At 46.7% G+C, this 15,493-nt stretch overlaps 1 protein-coding gene across 15 annotated transcripts in view; it reads right to left on the reverse strand.

Annotated features, from left to right (window-relative positions):
* Positions 1–5,373: 5,373 nt before the first annotated feature.
* Positions 5,374–15,493, reverse strand: part of KIAA1217 (KIAA1217 ortholog) — a 288,616-nt gene continuing 278,496 nt past the window's right edge. For 9 of the 15 annotated variants that reach the window (XM_054507338.2, XM_045874280.3, XM_045874279.3 and 6 more), the window contains 6 exons: positions 13,966–14,085; positions 10,383–10,418; positions 10,157–10,234; positions 8,440–10,044; positions 7,803–7,925; positions 5,374–7,077 (listed from right to left, as the gene is read on the reverse strand). In XM_054507338.2, the coding sequence (XP_054363313.1) occupies positions 6,577–7,077; positions 7,803–7,925; positions 8,440–10,044; positions 10,157–10,234; positions 10,383–10,418; positions 13,966–14,085 (2,463 nt within the window). In that variant the 3' untranslated portion in view covers positions 5,374–6,576. The remainder of the gene's footprint in view (positions 7,078–7,802; positions 7,926–8,439; positions 10,045–10,156; positions 10,235–10,382; positions 10,419–13,965; positions 14,086–15,493) is intronic. The other 6 variants (XM_054507339.2, XM_045874283.3, XM_045874284.3 and 3 more) reach the window with 4 other exon arrangements.

The raw sequence follows: 15,493 nt of genomic DNA on the forward strand, positions 1-15,493 counted from the left end.
CAGTGTCGGATCCTTAAATGGTTTCCACTCCAAAGGCACTTGAATACTCGAATTGTTGGCTACCAGCAAACAAACCCTAAGTGCAGCCAGTGTTGGGAAACCCGGCAGCACTGGAAGGGTCAAAACACGAGCAAAGCTCTAGATCCATCGAGCCACACTGTCGGTTGGGAGGGAAAGACGGTGTCCAGTAGTGGACTGGTTAGTACGGGTGACTTTCTTTTTCTTTTCTTTCTTTTTTTTTTTTTTTTTTAAGATTTTATTTATTTATTTGAGACAGAGAGAATGAGAGAGAGAGAGAGCACATGAGAGGGGGGAGGGTCAGAGGGAGAAGCAGACTCCCTGCTGAGCAGGGAGCCCGATGCGGGACTCGATCCCGGGACTCCAGGATCATGACCTGAGCCGAAGGCAGTCGCTTAACCAACTGAGCCACCCAGGCGCCCAGTACTGGTGACTTTCTAATTTAAACAGTTGGAAAGTTTGAAAAAAAAAAAAATTAAAATACTTTCCAAGTTTGAATCTGCTATCTTTGGGTAATAGTCACCTTTTATTTTTAAGAGACAACATCTCATTACTTCTGGGGCCGCTGCTTTCTAGTGTGAGACCCAGGTTCTCAGCCCTGGCTTCCCATTAGAATCGCCTGGAAAGGTTTGATAATAATCCCCTGCACAGACAGAGCCTCTGTCCTCCCTGATTTAGACTCTCTGTGGGTGGGACCCAGGTCCCAGCCTTGTGATCACAGGGGCGCAGCCAAGTTTGTGAACCTGGAACACAAGGAGAGTTTATCCCAAATGCAAGATCGGGCTTTCTTAGGTTCTTCTGCTGCTGGGGTGTATCCCACTGGCCACCAGCTTGTTTCCCTGCCCCCCCCCCCCCACTTTCACGTGAGGTGGGAGAGGAGATGGTGTCTGTGGCAAGGAAGAGTTCTGGTTCTAAATGACTCAGCACCTTGGTAATCCCAGAGCTTCAACATTTAGAAGAGAGAAATCCATTTCCACCCATCTTCTTAAGATTTACTGCCCCTTTCCTCCTTACAGATGTTTAGAGGTTGGGTTTCTTCTGTTAATCACTTGCTCTTCCAGGCATGAATGGAGAGAGCATAAATGTGAATATGGCTAGAGGTTTCGGGAACAAGTTCCAGAAATGGCAGGCCATTCAAGTGGACCCGAGCCCCGAGTGTGTCCCCTAAGTGTTGCCATCTTGTGGAGAAGGGCTCACTGGGCTGGAACTTCACGGCTGGATCCTTACCATCCTTGGGGTTTGCCCGGATTTTTTCAGCAATGATGTGTGTGTTCCTTACTCTATGCCCAGTGGTTCTCAGACAAAGCAGTTCTGCCCTTTAGAGGCAAGTGTAGATTATTTGTGGAGAGCTTGGAAGTTGTCCCAGTGATGAGGCGTGGCATGGGTGTGGCCTGCTGTGGTCGGCCAGGAACTGTCCCCTCCAGCAGAACCTGGTGACGTCCCACCAAACATTCATGTGAGTGAAGAACTTATTTACAATGATCTGAGCCTACAGGCCAATTCTGCTTTACAAATAAGCTTTTGAGCATTCTTAAAATATGCAAAAAAATTTCCAAGAAGGTGTAAAATGAGGGAGAATTTGCTTTGAAGCTTCAAACAGAGTCGTTCACTCTCTGGGGGAGAAGTCACATTAACAAAGCGTTCTTGGGTTTGAGTCTCCAAATGAAGCAAATGCATCTGTTGCTGTGTTCTGCTCATGTGTGTGGCCGCGTGATGTCTTCGTTATATAACCAGTAGGGCACTAGATTGCTTTGCTTAGTTTTTGAAACTACGTGAGTAGGTAGGATGTATCAACAAGAATTTTATTTCCTACAAAGCATTTGTCACTTAAAAGGGAGCACAGGATCCGGTAAGACTGGACCCTCATCCTCGCATTTCAAAGACTCTCTGAGGGGCTGAACTGCCCACTCGCAAGTCCCGTGCCTGGTGCCTGGGATGTGTTGGGAAATAAAACTCCTAGAAATGCTTTTGAGGGGCGCTTGGGAGCCCTTTCGGCCCGGGACTGAGTGGAGAAGGTGCTGTAGCAACCAGATTCTGGTCAGAGGACTGAGGGCGAGGGAGAGGCGTGGCCTAGCGGAGTGTAGGCGGAGCAGGGATGTGGTTGAGTGGGCGTGGTCGGGGCGGGGCCTTTCTGGCAGGTGGGTTGATTCCCCTGCCGTCTGGCCCTGGTGCCTTCGGGTTTTCGTCCACCTGCTTAGGGAAAAAGAAATTGGACATCCCAGGTAACGACCCAGCTTCACCTGCCTTCAAGTGACGCTGGATGAGAATATTAACCCCCTAAGCTGAGTGCTTCTCTGCCTGCCCATTTTTGAAGGTGAGGCAGCCAAAATTTGTCATGACGCAATGAACGAGCTTTGTTTTTTTTTTTTTTTTAAAGATGCTCTGTCGTTTGGTCCAGGAATGAAAAACTGCTCGGCAAGTCCTTTCAGAGACAACCTGAGGGTCCCCGATCCCAAGCAGAACGGTCAAGTGCCTATACCTCGCCTCATCCCAGACGCGCGCCCTGTTCCTCCTCTCTCTTACTCAGCCCGTGCTCTACAGCACGACCGGGAAGAGAGAATGGCAGTAATTTTTTCACAAGGTTTTTGTGAGGATTAAAAGGCGATCTGTGTAAAACCCTTTAGCATAACCTGGCCCATAATAGGCAGCAGATGGTAGTTATTGTTGATGTGTCCACAGTCGCAAGGACCAAGGACTTCCCCATCAGTGCTAGGCAATTAAACAAATTAAGCATTTTGTGTAAGTCTAGGAATGCACTGTAAGCTCCCCCGTCTTCTCTGTGCAGTGTGTTGAGCATGACTTGACCTTCTAACCTCCAGGTCATCAGGATGAGCTTTTGTTTCAAGCGAGATGGCCGTGAGTCCTGGCAAATCTGGGGTTCCCTCCTCAAAAGTGCTCACATGATCAGTTTCTTTCTTTGGGACATTACCTTCTCAGGAGCACAGATCAGAGCTCACTGTTGCCTGTGGCCCGGGGTGTGTCTCCCCAACAATGTCACCTGCTTGCTTCTGCAAAATGACCTCTGGAATTTTTGGTTGAAGCAGTCCGCATTCCTCCACTCCCTCCAAAAAAGCTTCTCAGTTGCTCTCAAATGCTTTCGCATTTTCAGAGCCATGGAGAGGGGAAGAAGTTAGTTTGAATTACAGAGTGGGGCACTCAGGAAGCAGACTGGGGACAGGCATGGCCAAAGCTGCTTTGGGAGCCCAGAGGACGTTGTCTACTTTTCTTCATGGGTCTTGCCCCTGGTACTCAGCTCAGGGATGGACATCAACTCGTCCCACCATCTGGGGAGTCTGGCTGGGGTGATTTGGGGGTACACCTTCTCCCAACCCTGAAAACGCAACCTTGCAAAAGGACCACTCTTTCGTAGCCATGATTCTAGGACCTTGGCTTTGTTCCAAGACTGTGTCAATCTTTTGTTTTTCTTTGGAAAGAGTCGGAGTCACAGGTAGCATTGAAAGAAAAGCAGTCTCTTTAATGCTGCAGCACTATTAAAAGTTCTGTATTGTACCAGGGAGGGCCAAATGCCATCACCTCGGCGAACCACCTCTCCTCTGGACTCCTGCTGCCCACCGTTAGGTTCGTCTGACTTCTCCGCCTGCCCATGTCTGTGCCATCCCCTCCACAACTAGATGGAAGCCTTTTAAGAGCAGGAACAGTGTCCAGTTATCAGTGTAGCAGTGATAAGGACAATAGTCCTAACCTTTATCGAGTGTGCATCTGTGTCAGGCTTTTTTTTCTTAATTTTTAAAAATATTTATTATTTTTTTTTTGGAGGGAGAGAGAGCATCTTAAGCACACTCCACACCCAATGTGGGGCTGGATGAGGGGTTCAATCCCATGACCCTGAGATCATGACCTGAACCAAGATCAAGAGTCGAACGCTTAGCCGTCTGAGCCACCCAGGCGCCCGTCAGGCTCTGTCTTAAGAATTTTCTACACATCGAATTTAATCTTTCAACAATCCTATGAGGTAGGTTCTGTTATTATTCTCCATTCACAGATGAGAAACTGAGGCATGCCCAAGGCTGCACAACCAGCACACAGCACGGGCTGATGGATTGTTGGATGAATCTGATAAGCCCCTATGGTTTATTTCTAAGAGTATTTTTTTCAGAGGGAACAATCTGTTAGTTGAATGATGAGCTTCAAAGATAATGTAGTGAGAGTCTAATAGTGGTTGAACAAAATCTGAAAACCTAGCAGTTCCTATCTAGCACCACCCATTTTAGCTGTTAAAGGAACCAAGGTGCCTTTCCGTTACGTGTTGTCAGAGGCAGCCCGCATACACCCGGACTCAGTTTCCCTCCAAGGGCCTGAGGAGGCAGGCGGCACTTTGCTGGGTCTCAGGGTTATGGCTGAGCTGTGTTGAGCTGTTCCTTACCCGGGGTACATGCCCCATCCTTCATGATGTCGGCTGCAATTGGCCATCCCCGGTATAGCCTTGCCAGCACTCTGGGAAGTCTGAGGGTAAACTGAGGACGGGAGCCACCACCTGTGGTTAGCTGCTTACAAAGAATTCTCAGCTTGTGCATACAGAGGAGCAAATGAACTGGTACGAGTCAGCTGGTTGCTGTATGTATTTTAACAGAGTTGTTGAGTTGTGATGGGACATGATTGAGGTGTTGCAACATTTTAGGCCTAAAAACTCTAAGATGACGACTTTCCCGAGCCCTCCCTGAGACCTGTGATTACAGTTAATAGGAGTAGAGACAGAATATACTATTTCTGATGAAGGCATCCCAGCTCTGTACACTTGAAGCTGAGGACCACTAACAACCAGGTGCTGAAGTAATAATAATTTACCCTTTACATCAAACCAAGTTAAATATTTTGGAGGCAAAAAACAATAGGCAGCTCCCTGAGACTGTTCTTGTTTGTGATTCATAATTTTGGTGTTATTTGCATTAACTGTTCTTCCCATTTTTCAAATGAATACATGGAGTGTCATGTTGGCTCGCATGGGTCTCTCTACACCAACGATATTTTTTAGAATTGAGAACTCCAAAAGAAGATAGTGACAAAGATGGTTTATTTCTACTTTACTTCTACTAGAAATTAAAAAAGAGAAAGTAATATGAGCCCCTCTGGCCAATGAGGGTGAAAGCTTTGTCCCCAGGTTTGCTTTGTGGTAGGCAAGCCGTGGGTAAGCCGCAGAGACAAGGGTCAACAGGTTACACCAGAAGGCACCACGCTTGCAATGCATTTATCAGGAACTCATCATGACTCAGAAACCCAGTTCGTGTCCGGTTACACGTCACCGACAATGTCCTCAAAACCCAAACCATTTAACTCGGTGATAGTTTCATTTGTTCTCTGACTAGGAAGTAGTTCGAGGGACAAGGTACAAAAAAATAATAAGCATGCAGCCCTTTATTTAGTTTTGCAAAGTCTCTGCTTATAGTTCTGTATATTACATGACTGTGTTATACAAATACATTTATTTACAAAAAACACTCCAGCTGTGCAAACTCGTTGCTTTTTAAAAACGTACGGGGAGTCCCCATTTCTGCCCATCCCGAGATAGAGTTTTAAAGCATGCATAAAAATTAACTTTGGTGTGGGAAAACTACTCTGTGCTGTCACATCCAGTATTTCTGATGTCTATTTATATATGTACAAAAGTTGATCAGTTGACAGAACCGTACAGAAGTGTACATGTTAAAATCCACAATGCAATAGTGTGGGTTGCCAGGTCTCCGAAAACAAAGGAAGGGGTTCGATACTGCAAAGAAAGCAACTAGAGAATCCCAATATGTTAAAAAAGAAAAAAAAAAAAAAAGGAAAGGAAGAGAAAAAAGAGAACGAAAGAAAAGTAAAGAAAGCTCGCTTGCCTGGGCTGCAGATCATCATACCTCATTTTCATGGCAGTGCAACGGGATTGATAAACTGCCTTCTACACGCACCTCTGGGTTGGCTTGTGCAGAAGTTCACGGGCATATTGTCTAGCACACTACTTTCACACGTACAATGCTATAGTATCAAAATGTTTTTGGCAAAAAGGATCTCGAAAGGAACCATGAAGTTTTGACAAAAATAGAAATCTGTAATAAAGCTAAATAACACTAAAATAAAAGGAAATATTATAGTATCTGTTTTACAATTTGTATAGTCACACTTGTGTATTTCTCTGTTCACATCTAGTCTCCGTAATGAAAAATATTTTTGTACAAAACATACTAAAATTCTGGAATCATACATGTTTTACATGCTGAATACATCTCCCCGCCCCCCACAGTCTCACACTCACCCTTCTTTCCTGCCAGCCACTCTTTTTGTAACACATGCTTACTTCATGTAACAGGTATTGAATATAGACAGTAAACACTGTGTAATTACAACAGCAACAAAGTAAAAAAAAAACAACAAAAAACAAACGAGCTTTACTGAAATCTATTCATCCAGTATTTAGCACATACTTAGCATTAAGCTTCAAACAGTACAGCAATATGATACATTCTCTTGTGAAAACAGTTGTTGAAGACTGTTGAAAAAAAAGAAAGATTTTTTTTTTTTTTTTTAATGTAACTCCGACTTGTGCCTAACAGGATTTGGCCTTTAAGAGGTTTCCTTTGCTGTGGATGGGGTGGCTTTGCTTGAACTTCCATTCTGTGCCTTGTAGCTGGTGAGGCCGGGTGTATGGATGGTCCTGATGCTCTTGGCACCTTGATTCAGTGACGTGGGGGAGGCGGGGGAGGGTGGGGAGGAGGAGGAGGAGGAGGAGGGAGGGGCTGCTCGGCCGTTTTGAGTCTGCAGCGAGAATGAGAGATGGTGGCCTTTACCTGCATGAGTGAGGCTCTGAAACTTTAAGGAGCCATTAGAGACAGAGGGGATGAGGGAGGCAGAGGGGGCGGATCGTCCTGTCTGGGGGCTGAGAGGGTTAGAAGTAACCGATGGTTTAGTAGTAGGTGGAATAGGCAAGTTAGAGCTGTCGCCACTAGCAGAGGGCAGAGAACTGCTTTTCCCAGAGCTGGGAGAAAGGGCTGGAATCTTAGAAGCAGGTAAGGAGGGGAAAGTAGGCTTACAGTCCCCACCAGCTTTCTTAGCACTTCCATTAGCCTGTGAATAAAGATGGCGGGAGACAGTTTGTCAGAGAGCTGGTAACATGATTGATCCACAGGGTCTGGCAACACAGCCCTTCTGAGAATCATTAAATCACAGAGACCAAACCAAACCGAACCAGTTCAAGGCCTGAGCTAAGTCCCGTTGTGCTGTACTGGACCTGGCAGAAACCCCTAAAGTACAGAGCGCAGGATGTGCAGAAGAGGGAGAAAAAGGAAGAACAGGTGTTGTCGGTGAGAACAGGCACATCATCCCACTCCCCGTTCCTGGGTGCTAGGCTGGCCATGCGTCTGGGTGGTTACGGGGGTGGGGGTGGGGCTGGGGCATCGTGATGGACAGTTAATGTGCCTCGAATGCAATGCAGTCAGCATATCCGTTAGTACTGGTGACTTTCAGGGCAGCTCAAGGACAGGTCTGTCTCGGTTTCCCAAGGGGTTCTGATGAACCACTCCCTTCACCAAAGAAAAGCCAATGGGCCTGGCACCTTGGTTAACAGTTAAACTTTGGAGTCACAAAGTGAAAGATGTTTTATTGTGAGCATGCAAAAGCGTGGTGGAAAGTTTAACAAAGGTTTTTTTAGACTTTCTTCATGCCCCAGATCCCAGATGTCTATGTAAACCATATCTTACAAAGAAAACACAAGATTTGGTATAAACTAAGTCAGCGACTTGCTTCTTAACTGCAATAGCGTCCATCCAAAATTGGGTTTAAGGTAAAACTACCTGACGATACTGGCGGGGATCCTGCAGTTTGGACGGCTTGCCAGGCTTGTCCAGGCTTCCGGGTCTGCTCTTGGAGCTCATGGGGACTGGCATCCTGCTCGTCTGCGGGGTCCCAGCGGAGCCCTGGGGGAAGGAGCAGCAGGGGGGGAGAGAAGGAGAAGCACATGAGTGGGTTATCGCCGAGGATCTCCCGCCGTGTGCAGAGAAGGTCAACGTGAGAAGCCATAGCCCTACATGCAGGACAGATCTAGGAGACGGACATCAGGAGACACCACTGGGGTTAATTTGAAGAATCAAACAGAATAAACTGCTCCACTACTGATCAAACGGATTTTAATGTGAGTATCAGAGCAATCATTTCAACAGCAAATGACCGGCCCAGCGTCCTTGCGTTTACCCAACACCAATCAGCAACAGAGGTAAAAAGAGGATCGATTAGCTGTTAGACACCTAGCTGTTGTTTTGAAAGTGAGGGAGAAAGTGTGAGAGAAAGGGATCGTGGCGAACAGACAAAAACAAAACACAATGAGCCACCTGAAAGGAAGCAAGTCAATCACAAGACACCTGTTGCTAATGGTGATTATGGCAGATGTAAGAAAGCAGCTGGGTCTTTTCACTTTCCGTCAGACCAAGATACCTTACGTGAAGCTGAAGGTACGGACGAGGGGGGCTCTGGGGCAGTGGGAGCTTCATCCAGAACTAGCAGGGAGCGGGGAGAGGCCTCTGGGGCTATGTGGGGTGAGCTTGCCACAGAATCTCTGTTGGGAGAGCATGAAGCATCAACCAGAGCTTTTGGACTCATTTCACTGATGGTCGTTTCAAGCTGTTTGATCGTTTGCTCCAGGCTGTCCAGGGTCCTGTAGGTGTTTTTCCGAATTTCATCAGTCCTGGAAATCAGAGCGGGGCTCTCTGGGCCGGGTGGCTCTGGTCTCCTAAGCATGCTTTTGGGGGTGTCTTCGGGTTGAGACCTAGCTACTTCAAATCGCCTGGCTTCCTTGTGCCGCTTCAGGGCGCCGTCCTCCTCCTCCTCCTCGTAGACCACCACCTGCAAAGTCTTCTTCCCCGTTTTGGTTCCTGTGCGAATCGCCTGAGTGAGAGCTGCCAGTTGCTTCTTAGGGAATTTGAACTTAAACTTCTTCTTGGGGTTTTCAAACTGGTCATCTGTCCCGTCGCCCTTGCTTTCTGAACTTGGAGAATCTGCTTGGCTGAACTTGCCCCACTCCCTTTTGTTCACTTCCTGTCCTCCTGATGTGTCAGCCTTGGCCGGCGGGCGGTGTGGCTGTAACTCACGGTCAGCCTGCCGTGCCGGTCCGGGGCTGCCAGGGGCCATCTCCTCGGGGAACTTTCGGCAAGTATTGTTCTGGACCCCTGGGTCTCCATTTTCCTCTTCTTCCTCCTCCTCTATCTTTTCCTCTGTCATCATTCTCTCTAATTCCTCATCGCACTCCTCGAATATGGTCGAAAGTCTCTTATACGCGGACCGGATGTCCATGGGCTCGTCAAAGATGATGATAACTGGTTTCTTGTCCAGGCACAAGACTGGCTCTTCGTTTTCAGTTCCTCCTTGTCTGGAAGTTGTCTCTTTTTTGGCATCAATATTAACCGTCTGTACATCTTCCCCCTTTTTGCTCACTATGTCTCGGACCTCCCCACTGGAGAGAACCTGGACCGCGGTTTTGGTAATCATGAAGGCAATGTTGTCGGGGGTCGCATTTTCCTCAGCGGGAGAACTTGGGGTCGACTCCCCGTCCTCGCTGAGGTTCACGTTCACATGCCGTGCCCCCTTGGGTCTCAGAACAACCTGGCCGAACTCTGTCATGGGAACCTCTTGATCTTGAGTTTTGACATCACACGGGCTCAATTCAGTTGACCTAGTGGGAGAGGGAAGGTCACACCTATCTGTATTTTCTGGTCCTTCTAGACTCATCATCTCCTTTGTCTTTCCATAATTCATCTTCTGATGCTCAGTGTCAGATATAGGGTGCGGTGGTCCTAAGCTCTTAGGTCCTTTGTTTATTTCAACTTCCGATGGACTAGTGCCAGGGTAGCTGGAGTTGACCTTAGACACATTTTTCTGGGAATAGTTTCTACTGTCTCTAAATAAACTCTTGTTGGATATGGAATTTTCCTTCTTTTGGATGTCTGTTTTGTACTCTAAGGTTCTTGATGCATCAGAAATACCATTCCCCATTGCTATTTCCCACTTAGGATGGTCAAGAGGTGCTAGAGCCCCTGCAGTAACCTGAGAGGGACAACGGAGGAGGGAAACCACACACATTAATCAGAAATGGATCTGCAAGGGAAGGTAATTAATCTGCACGGTATCATTTGGAACACAGATCTGCTAAACTCACCTTTCGGGATTCCATTTGGGGGCCATTTTCATATTCAACATCAGATTTCCGTACGTCTTCATGGAATAATTCCAAATTCTGGTAGAATAGTGTAGGACATGTTACTCCACAAAACCACATCCCCCCAAGGTGGACTATCACTAAATTGTTCCTTTAATACTTCCAAACCATGCGGGCCAAGCACATTTGTTACACACTAGTCCAAAACCTATATAGCTCTGTTTACCTTGGGTTGCTTTGTTCTCCAACTTCCAAAAATGCCCTGTGTTTGCACAAGACGAAAATCTCAATTAGCAAAGTGTTTTAAGTATTTCGAATTCTGTGAGGGAGCAGTTAAGAGAATAAAGGGACTGATTCTGTATCAACACGTTCTCTTTCCAGCATCTGATTGTGAGCCTAGCAGAATCTAACACGGGAAGAGGGGTGTGTCGCTGTCGAAAGCACAGTATCTCGGCAGGCAGAAGATTCTCACTCTAATCCAGACCTGCCACTTCACTGTGTTACCTTCACTTTTCTGGGCCTCAGTTTTCTTGCTTATAAACCGAGGAACTAGACCAGGAGATTTTTCACGTCCCTTCCAGCTAGGTCTTTCAGTACTATCTCTGCTTCTCTTATGGAAATTGTCCTATAAGGACTCTGCATTTGTTGGGTGTGGTACTTGGAGATGAAAAAATACCCCATAATTATTCCCCGGTCAAAGGACAGACTGAAAAGGGACTTGCAGTTTTTTACTTGGACTCGCCACGTAACGTGTCACAACAGCCTTCAAACTAACAATACCCAAGGCGATCATCAAATCCAAATTCAGAATGGTAATGTTGCCAAAATGTCTAAACATTTCCAAAGCAGACACGTGAGACTAAAATGATGGTCGTGACATCGTAATTCAGCTTTTAGTCTCTAAATCCTCCGACATGGAGCGAAGGTCCATTTCTGAGGCTCTCACCAAGATTCAGGGCGTGAGAAGCCAGCGGTGAGGGCCGGGTGTGGACAGTGCTTGACCAGGCAGCGTGGCCTTTTCCGGCATGTGTGTGTCTGTCCCCTCGGGCCCTGCCGTGATACTAACACTAGCCGTGTCTCATCGTTTCCCAGGCACTGCTGCCTTCTCTTCTTGTTGCTGAAGCCCGAGAGGAAGAGGCGGTGATAGATGGAACACAATCCCAAGGAAGTTGTTTGGTTAAAGCAACGACACCATAACAAAGCACAATAAACAGGCCCCGCCAAAGTCAACCCCGAGCAATCCCACCATCCTGTTACAAATGGAAAGAGCATCCATACACCTTCAAGGAGTTAACACACAAACAACAGAGTCAGTATTAATCACATGGAAATGTTGTACAGGATACAAGATACGTTAGCCACCCAACACCTTCCTCTTTAACTTGCCCTCCTCCCGGTAAGGCCTCCAAATATGTGCAACGATTCAGCTGGCGTGCTTGAACAACGTCAGGTCTAATGTGGGATTTTAAACTTGGGTTATTAAACAACTAACACATCCAGTAAAAAGGTCTGAAGAAGAATAAATGAGGTCTTGAGCCCAAACATGGAGTTAGCATACCCTGCTAGGACTCGGGTGAGAAGTTAGCCATGAAATGGACAAGGAATTGACATGTGTTGGCCTCTGTTCTGATCGGTCCCAGCCCATGCCACACCCATTGTTAAGTATTTCAAATGTCACCCAGGAACATACGTATTTTAAAACGGATGTAGTAGCAGGCATACTCCGATGAAAGCCACTAAGATAAAGATGTCACAAGGGTAGGTTTCACATGACCTGTCATTTTTGTCACTGGGCTAGAAAAAAGAATGAGTGTATCAAAGCAGGTGTATTAACTTTATCCAGGGTAGCTTGGTCACAAATGTCATGTAATCTCACAATGACATCTTAGATATGCTCTCAGATGGTCAAGACTCTGTGTAAAAGGTAAGTAAGCCTCTTAATATCTGCTTATAGGCCCTTAGATTTGGATTGTTCAGACAACTGTGTAGCAGGCTCAAAATGCATATGGGCAATAAACCAAAACCATCAGAGACATAGTTATAGGAAAATTGCATACAAGTGCAGTACTAGGCTAGCGCTTCATGATGATAGGAGAAAATTTTAAAGAAATATTTGATTTATAGGAGAGTAGATGAATAGACCACGGAGAGGTTAATAATGATACAAATTTGGGTACAAGTCCGATACTCATGGTTATTATGAAATAGGTCAATCTACTGAGTATAATGATCTACAATAAGCACTAACGTCCCTACAAGGCTCTTACTACAGACCTGCTTATCTGATGAACTCGACTGAGATGAACGAAACCAGAAGGATATGGCTTTCTAATTGCAGGGCAAGAAATCTCATGCAACCTTTTCACCAATTAGCAAAATTCTACGAGACAATGATTGTCTCTAGAGGGATCTTCCAGAACTTCCTGGTTCCCAGGCAGCGTTTTGGCCAGAAACAGTCCCATTAGCCCAGGCATGCCCTGTGACCCCGGGTCTCCGAGGGCCTTTCATGAGCTGGTTTTAGTAAGGCCACGTAGGGCAATCCCACAGACTGAAAGAGCCATATATTTCCAATATGGTGTCATGGGTTCAATCCAAATTAACAGGAGATTTTCTTCATGAGAAAGAGTTATCAATAATAGTTTCATAACCTCTGCTGGTGCACAGAAATTCCCCCTCACCTGGCCTGTAACAGTGTTATATGTCAGTTATGTGGCAGATGTAGTTTGCAGGAGGCCTTGCGATGGCTGTGAGACAGGGAGCAGGAGGCCAGCCTCCTTGGCAGGGCCTCACGGCTGGGAGCTATAAGCCCCAGGACTGTATCTCTTGAAGGATTATGTTAGAACAGCCCTCTGACTTGGGATCCTCTATCTCCCATCACTGAGCTTTCTTATACAGGGACTGAGGTCGCCACCTGGTGTCGCTAGTAGGCTACACGGTGGCTGATTTGTTTGACTTTATCTAGGGGATGCTAGAACCTTCGATTTCTGAAATAAACGTTCCTGGCGAAAAATGCTAGGACTTGAGTTGGTCATGATAAGCTTTCAATCCTGGTGTGTAAACAGAGGCTTCCTTCAGATAAGATGGCTCTATATCCAAAAATCTAGATGCGACTTAAAGGGTTGACATTCAGACAATCAGGCCAACGTCCTTTCCCTTAGGTACTTAGGTAACGACAGCAAATTTTGTTTCAGAGCCTGGACATCTGTCTTGAAGCTATTAGGATGCCACAATGTATATTAGCCCTAAACCCAGACTGGACTTACTGTCTTGCAAGGTATAGTCTGAGAATGTGTAGTACTTAACAAAAATTCTGTCTGGCATTCTCGAACATGTGTGCAAATACACATGTGTAAGTTCCCATGAGGACACACCTGTGGATGGTGGCAGGCATACGGCTCTGCCGTGTGTTTTCTTCCCAGAATCCAAGGTTTGCAGCTACTTCTGATGTAGGTGGGTTGGACCTAGAAGACCTGTTAAAACTTAGAAAAAGTGCTACACACTCGATCGATGTTTCTATTTTTTTCCTGGAGCTCTAGAAAAATCTTGCAAGGCGTACGTATACTCTTCGGTTTGGGAAGATAATGCCTAAAATGCTGCACAGACTATTGCGTGCTGTGTGCAGGAACACTGAGGTCACTGATTAATCTCTGATTAAACCTGAGGCTGTGTCTCCATTAGTTTAAAAAAAAAAAAAAGGCGAGAGAAAAAAAGAGAGGGCATAGAAGGACAAACGCAGGAGTGGTGTTAGTGTCAGCGCAAGGAAAGAAGGACCATCGGCCTGGGTGGCAAATGTGTCACCACCACGTTACCTTCTTCTCCTTGGGTGGGACCGTGGCCCCCGGCCTAGTGTCTTTAACGTGACTGTCAGCCCGGCACTGCTCGGCATGACTGTTTGAATTTACATCCATAAAGGAACACTTCTGGAATGCCTGAGGGATTAAAATACTGAGGTTAACGGGGATCCAGGTGCAGGGAGGAGGAAGGAGGGAAGAGGCAGAGTCCAGAGACACGGAGACCTGAGCCCAGGCCTGAATGCAGGTCACACGGGGGCCAGGGAGGCAGCGTCTGCGAAACGGGCTCCGCATTTGGGCCTCAGGCAGCAAAGCTGAATGCTGAGCCAGGGGCAAAGGCTTCCTATGTGTCCCGGTAGGATTAATGGACAGAAGCCTTGAAAGGAATGCCCTTTCTTCCAGAACCTGATTTACATGTAGTAGGGCTTCTTGCTTTGACCTTTAAAAAATGTTGAATATGTAAATGAATTAAGACAAGAAGCTATGTTTCTTTTTTCTCGGTCATTTTCTTTCTTTTCTTCTTCTTCTTTTTTTTAACCAGCTTTCTTGAGGTCAGAGAAAAAAGGGCACAAGATATTGCAAACCTCTCAATCGTACATCAAAAGTAATCCTTACCAATTCACTGTTTGCCGTAGTAAGGGACACCCATCCTCTGAGGGGTTCTGAAGTGCATTAGAATAAAGTGATGATGCCCTTTAGCACCCGGGGGGATTCTGAGCAGCCTCGGGGTTGCCCGAGCCTCTAGCCCTGTCTCTGAAAACTATCAGGTTTGGTTCTAGGAACCCACGCCGGCTCACATGAACATGGGGTGAGGGAGGCCAGTTCTCAGACGGACAGAAAGCATAGACTGTGTCTCTGGGGCAGAGAGTGGGAGGGACAATACGATCGTGAAAGCAAGAAAGATGAAGGACCCCAGCGTCCAGCTTCTTGAAATCAGTGGTTCTCAACTCAACTACATGTCACCTTGTTAAAAAACAATTCTGTTACCCAGGCATCACCCAGAGAATAATTCATTCAGAATTCATTCAGAGGCTCTTTTTTCTTTTTTAAAACACTCCCCCAGATAATTCGAATGTGCACCTGGGACTAAAGACCAGTTATTTAAACGAAAAAAATCCCAAATGATTGCATCATATTTTCTTAATGTCAAGTATGCTCCTTTGGAAAGAGCTCTGTAGGCAGAAAGAATAACCCATGCCTGCACCAAGTTGACCATTTCAGGACGGGTCCTAAAATACAAATGAAGGTGATGCCTGGGGCCTTGCCGGCCTGCTCTCCCCCTACTCCTCCACTCACTCCCCGTGCCTGAAGCGCTGGCTCCCCCTTGCAGTCCCTCAGACACCCCAGTCCTTGCTGGCCCTGGAGATGCCCACTAAAGCCACTCGCCATCTCCACTGGGCTGTCAGACCTTGGACTTGGGAGCCTGTGGCTTCTTCTGATGCCTGGTACTCTGGAGCAGGCAGGTGCCCCACAGTTTCATTCTGGAGGTCGCACCTGCTCCTTGTCCTGCCTCGGGGCATCGAAGTCCAGAGCCTGCGGCTGACCT

This window comes from Mirounga angustirostris, unplaced genomic scaffold (assembly GCF_029215605.1).
Source record: "Mirounga angustirostris isolate CCGP_5_RB_7025 unplaced genomic scaffold, mMirAng1.0.hap1 SCAF_5, whole genome shotgun sequence".
NCBI classification, from domain to species: Eukaryota; Metazoa; Chordata; class Mammalia; order Carnivora; family Phocidae; genus Mirounga; species Mirounga angustirostris.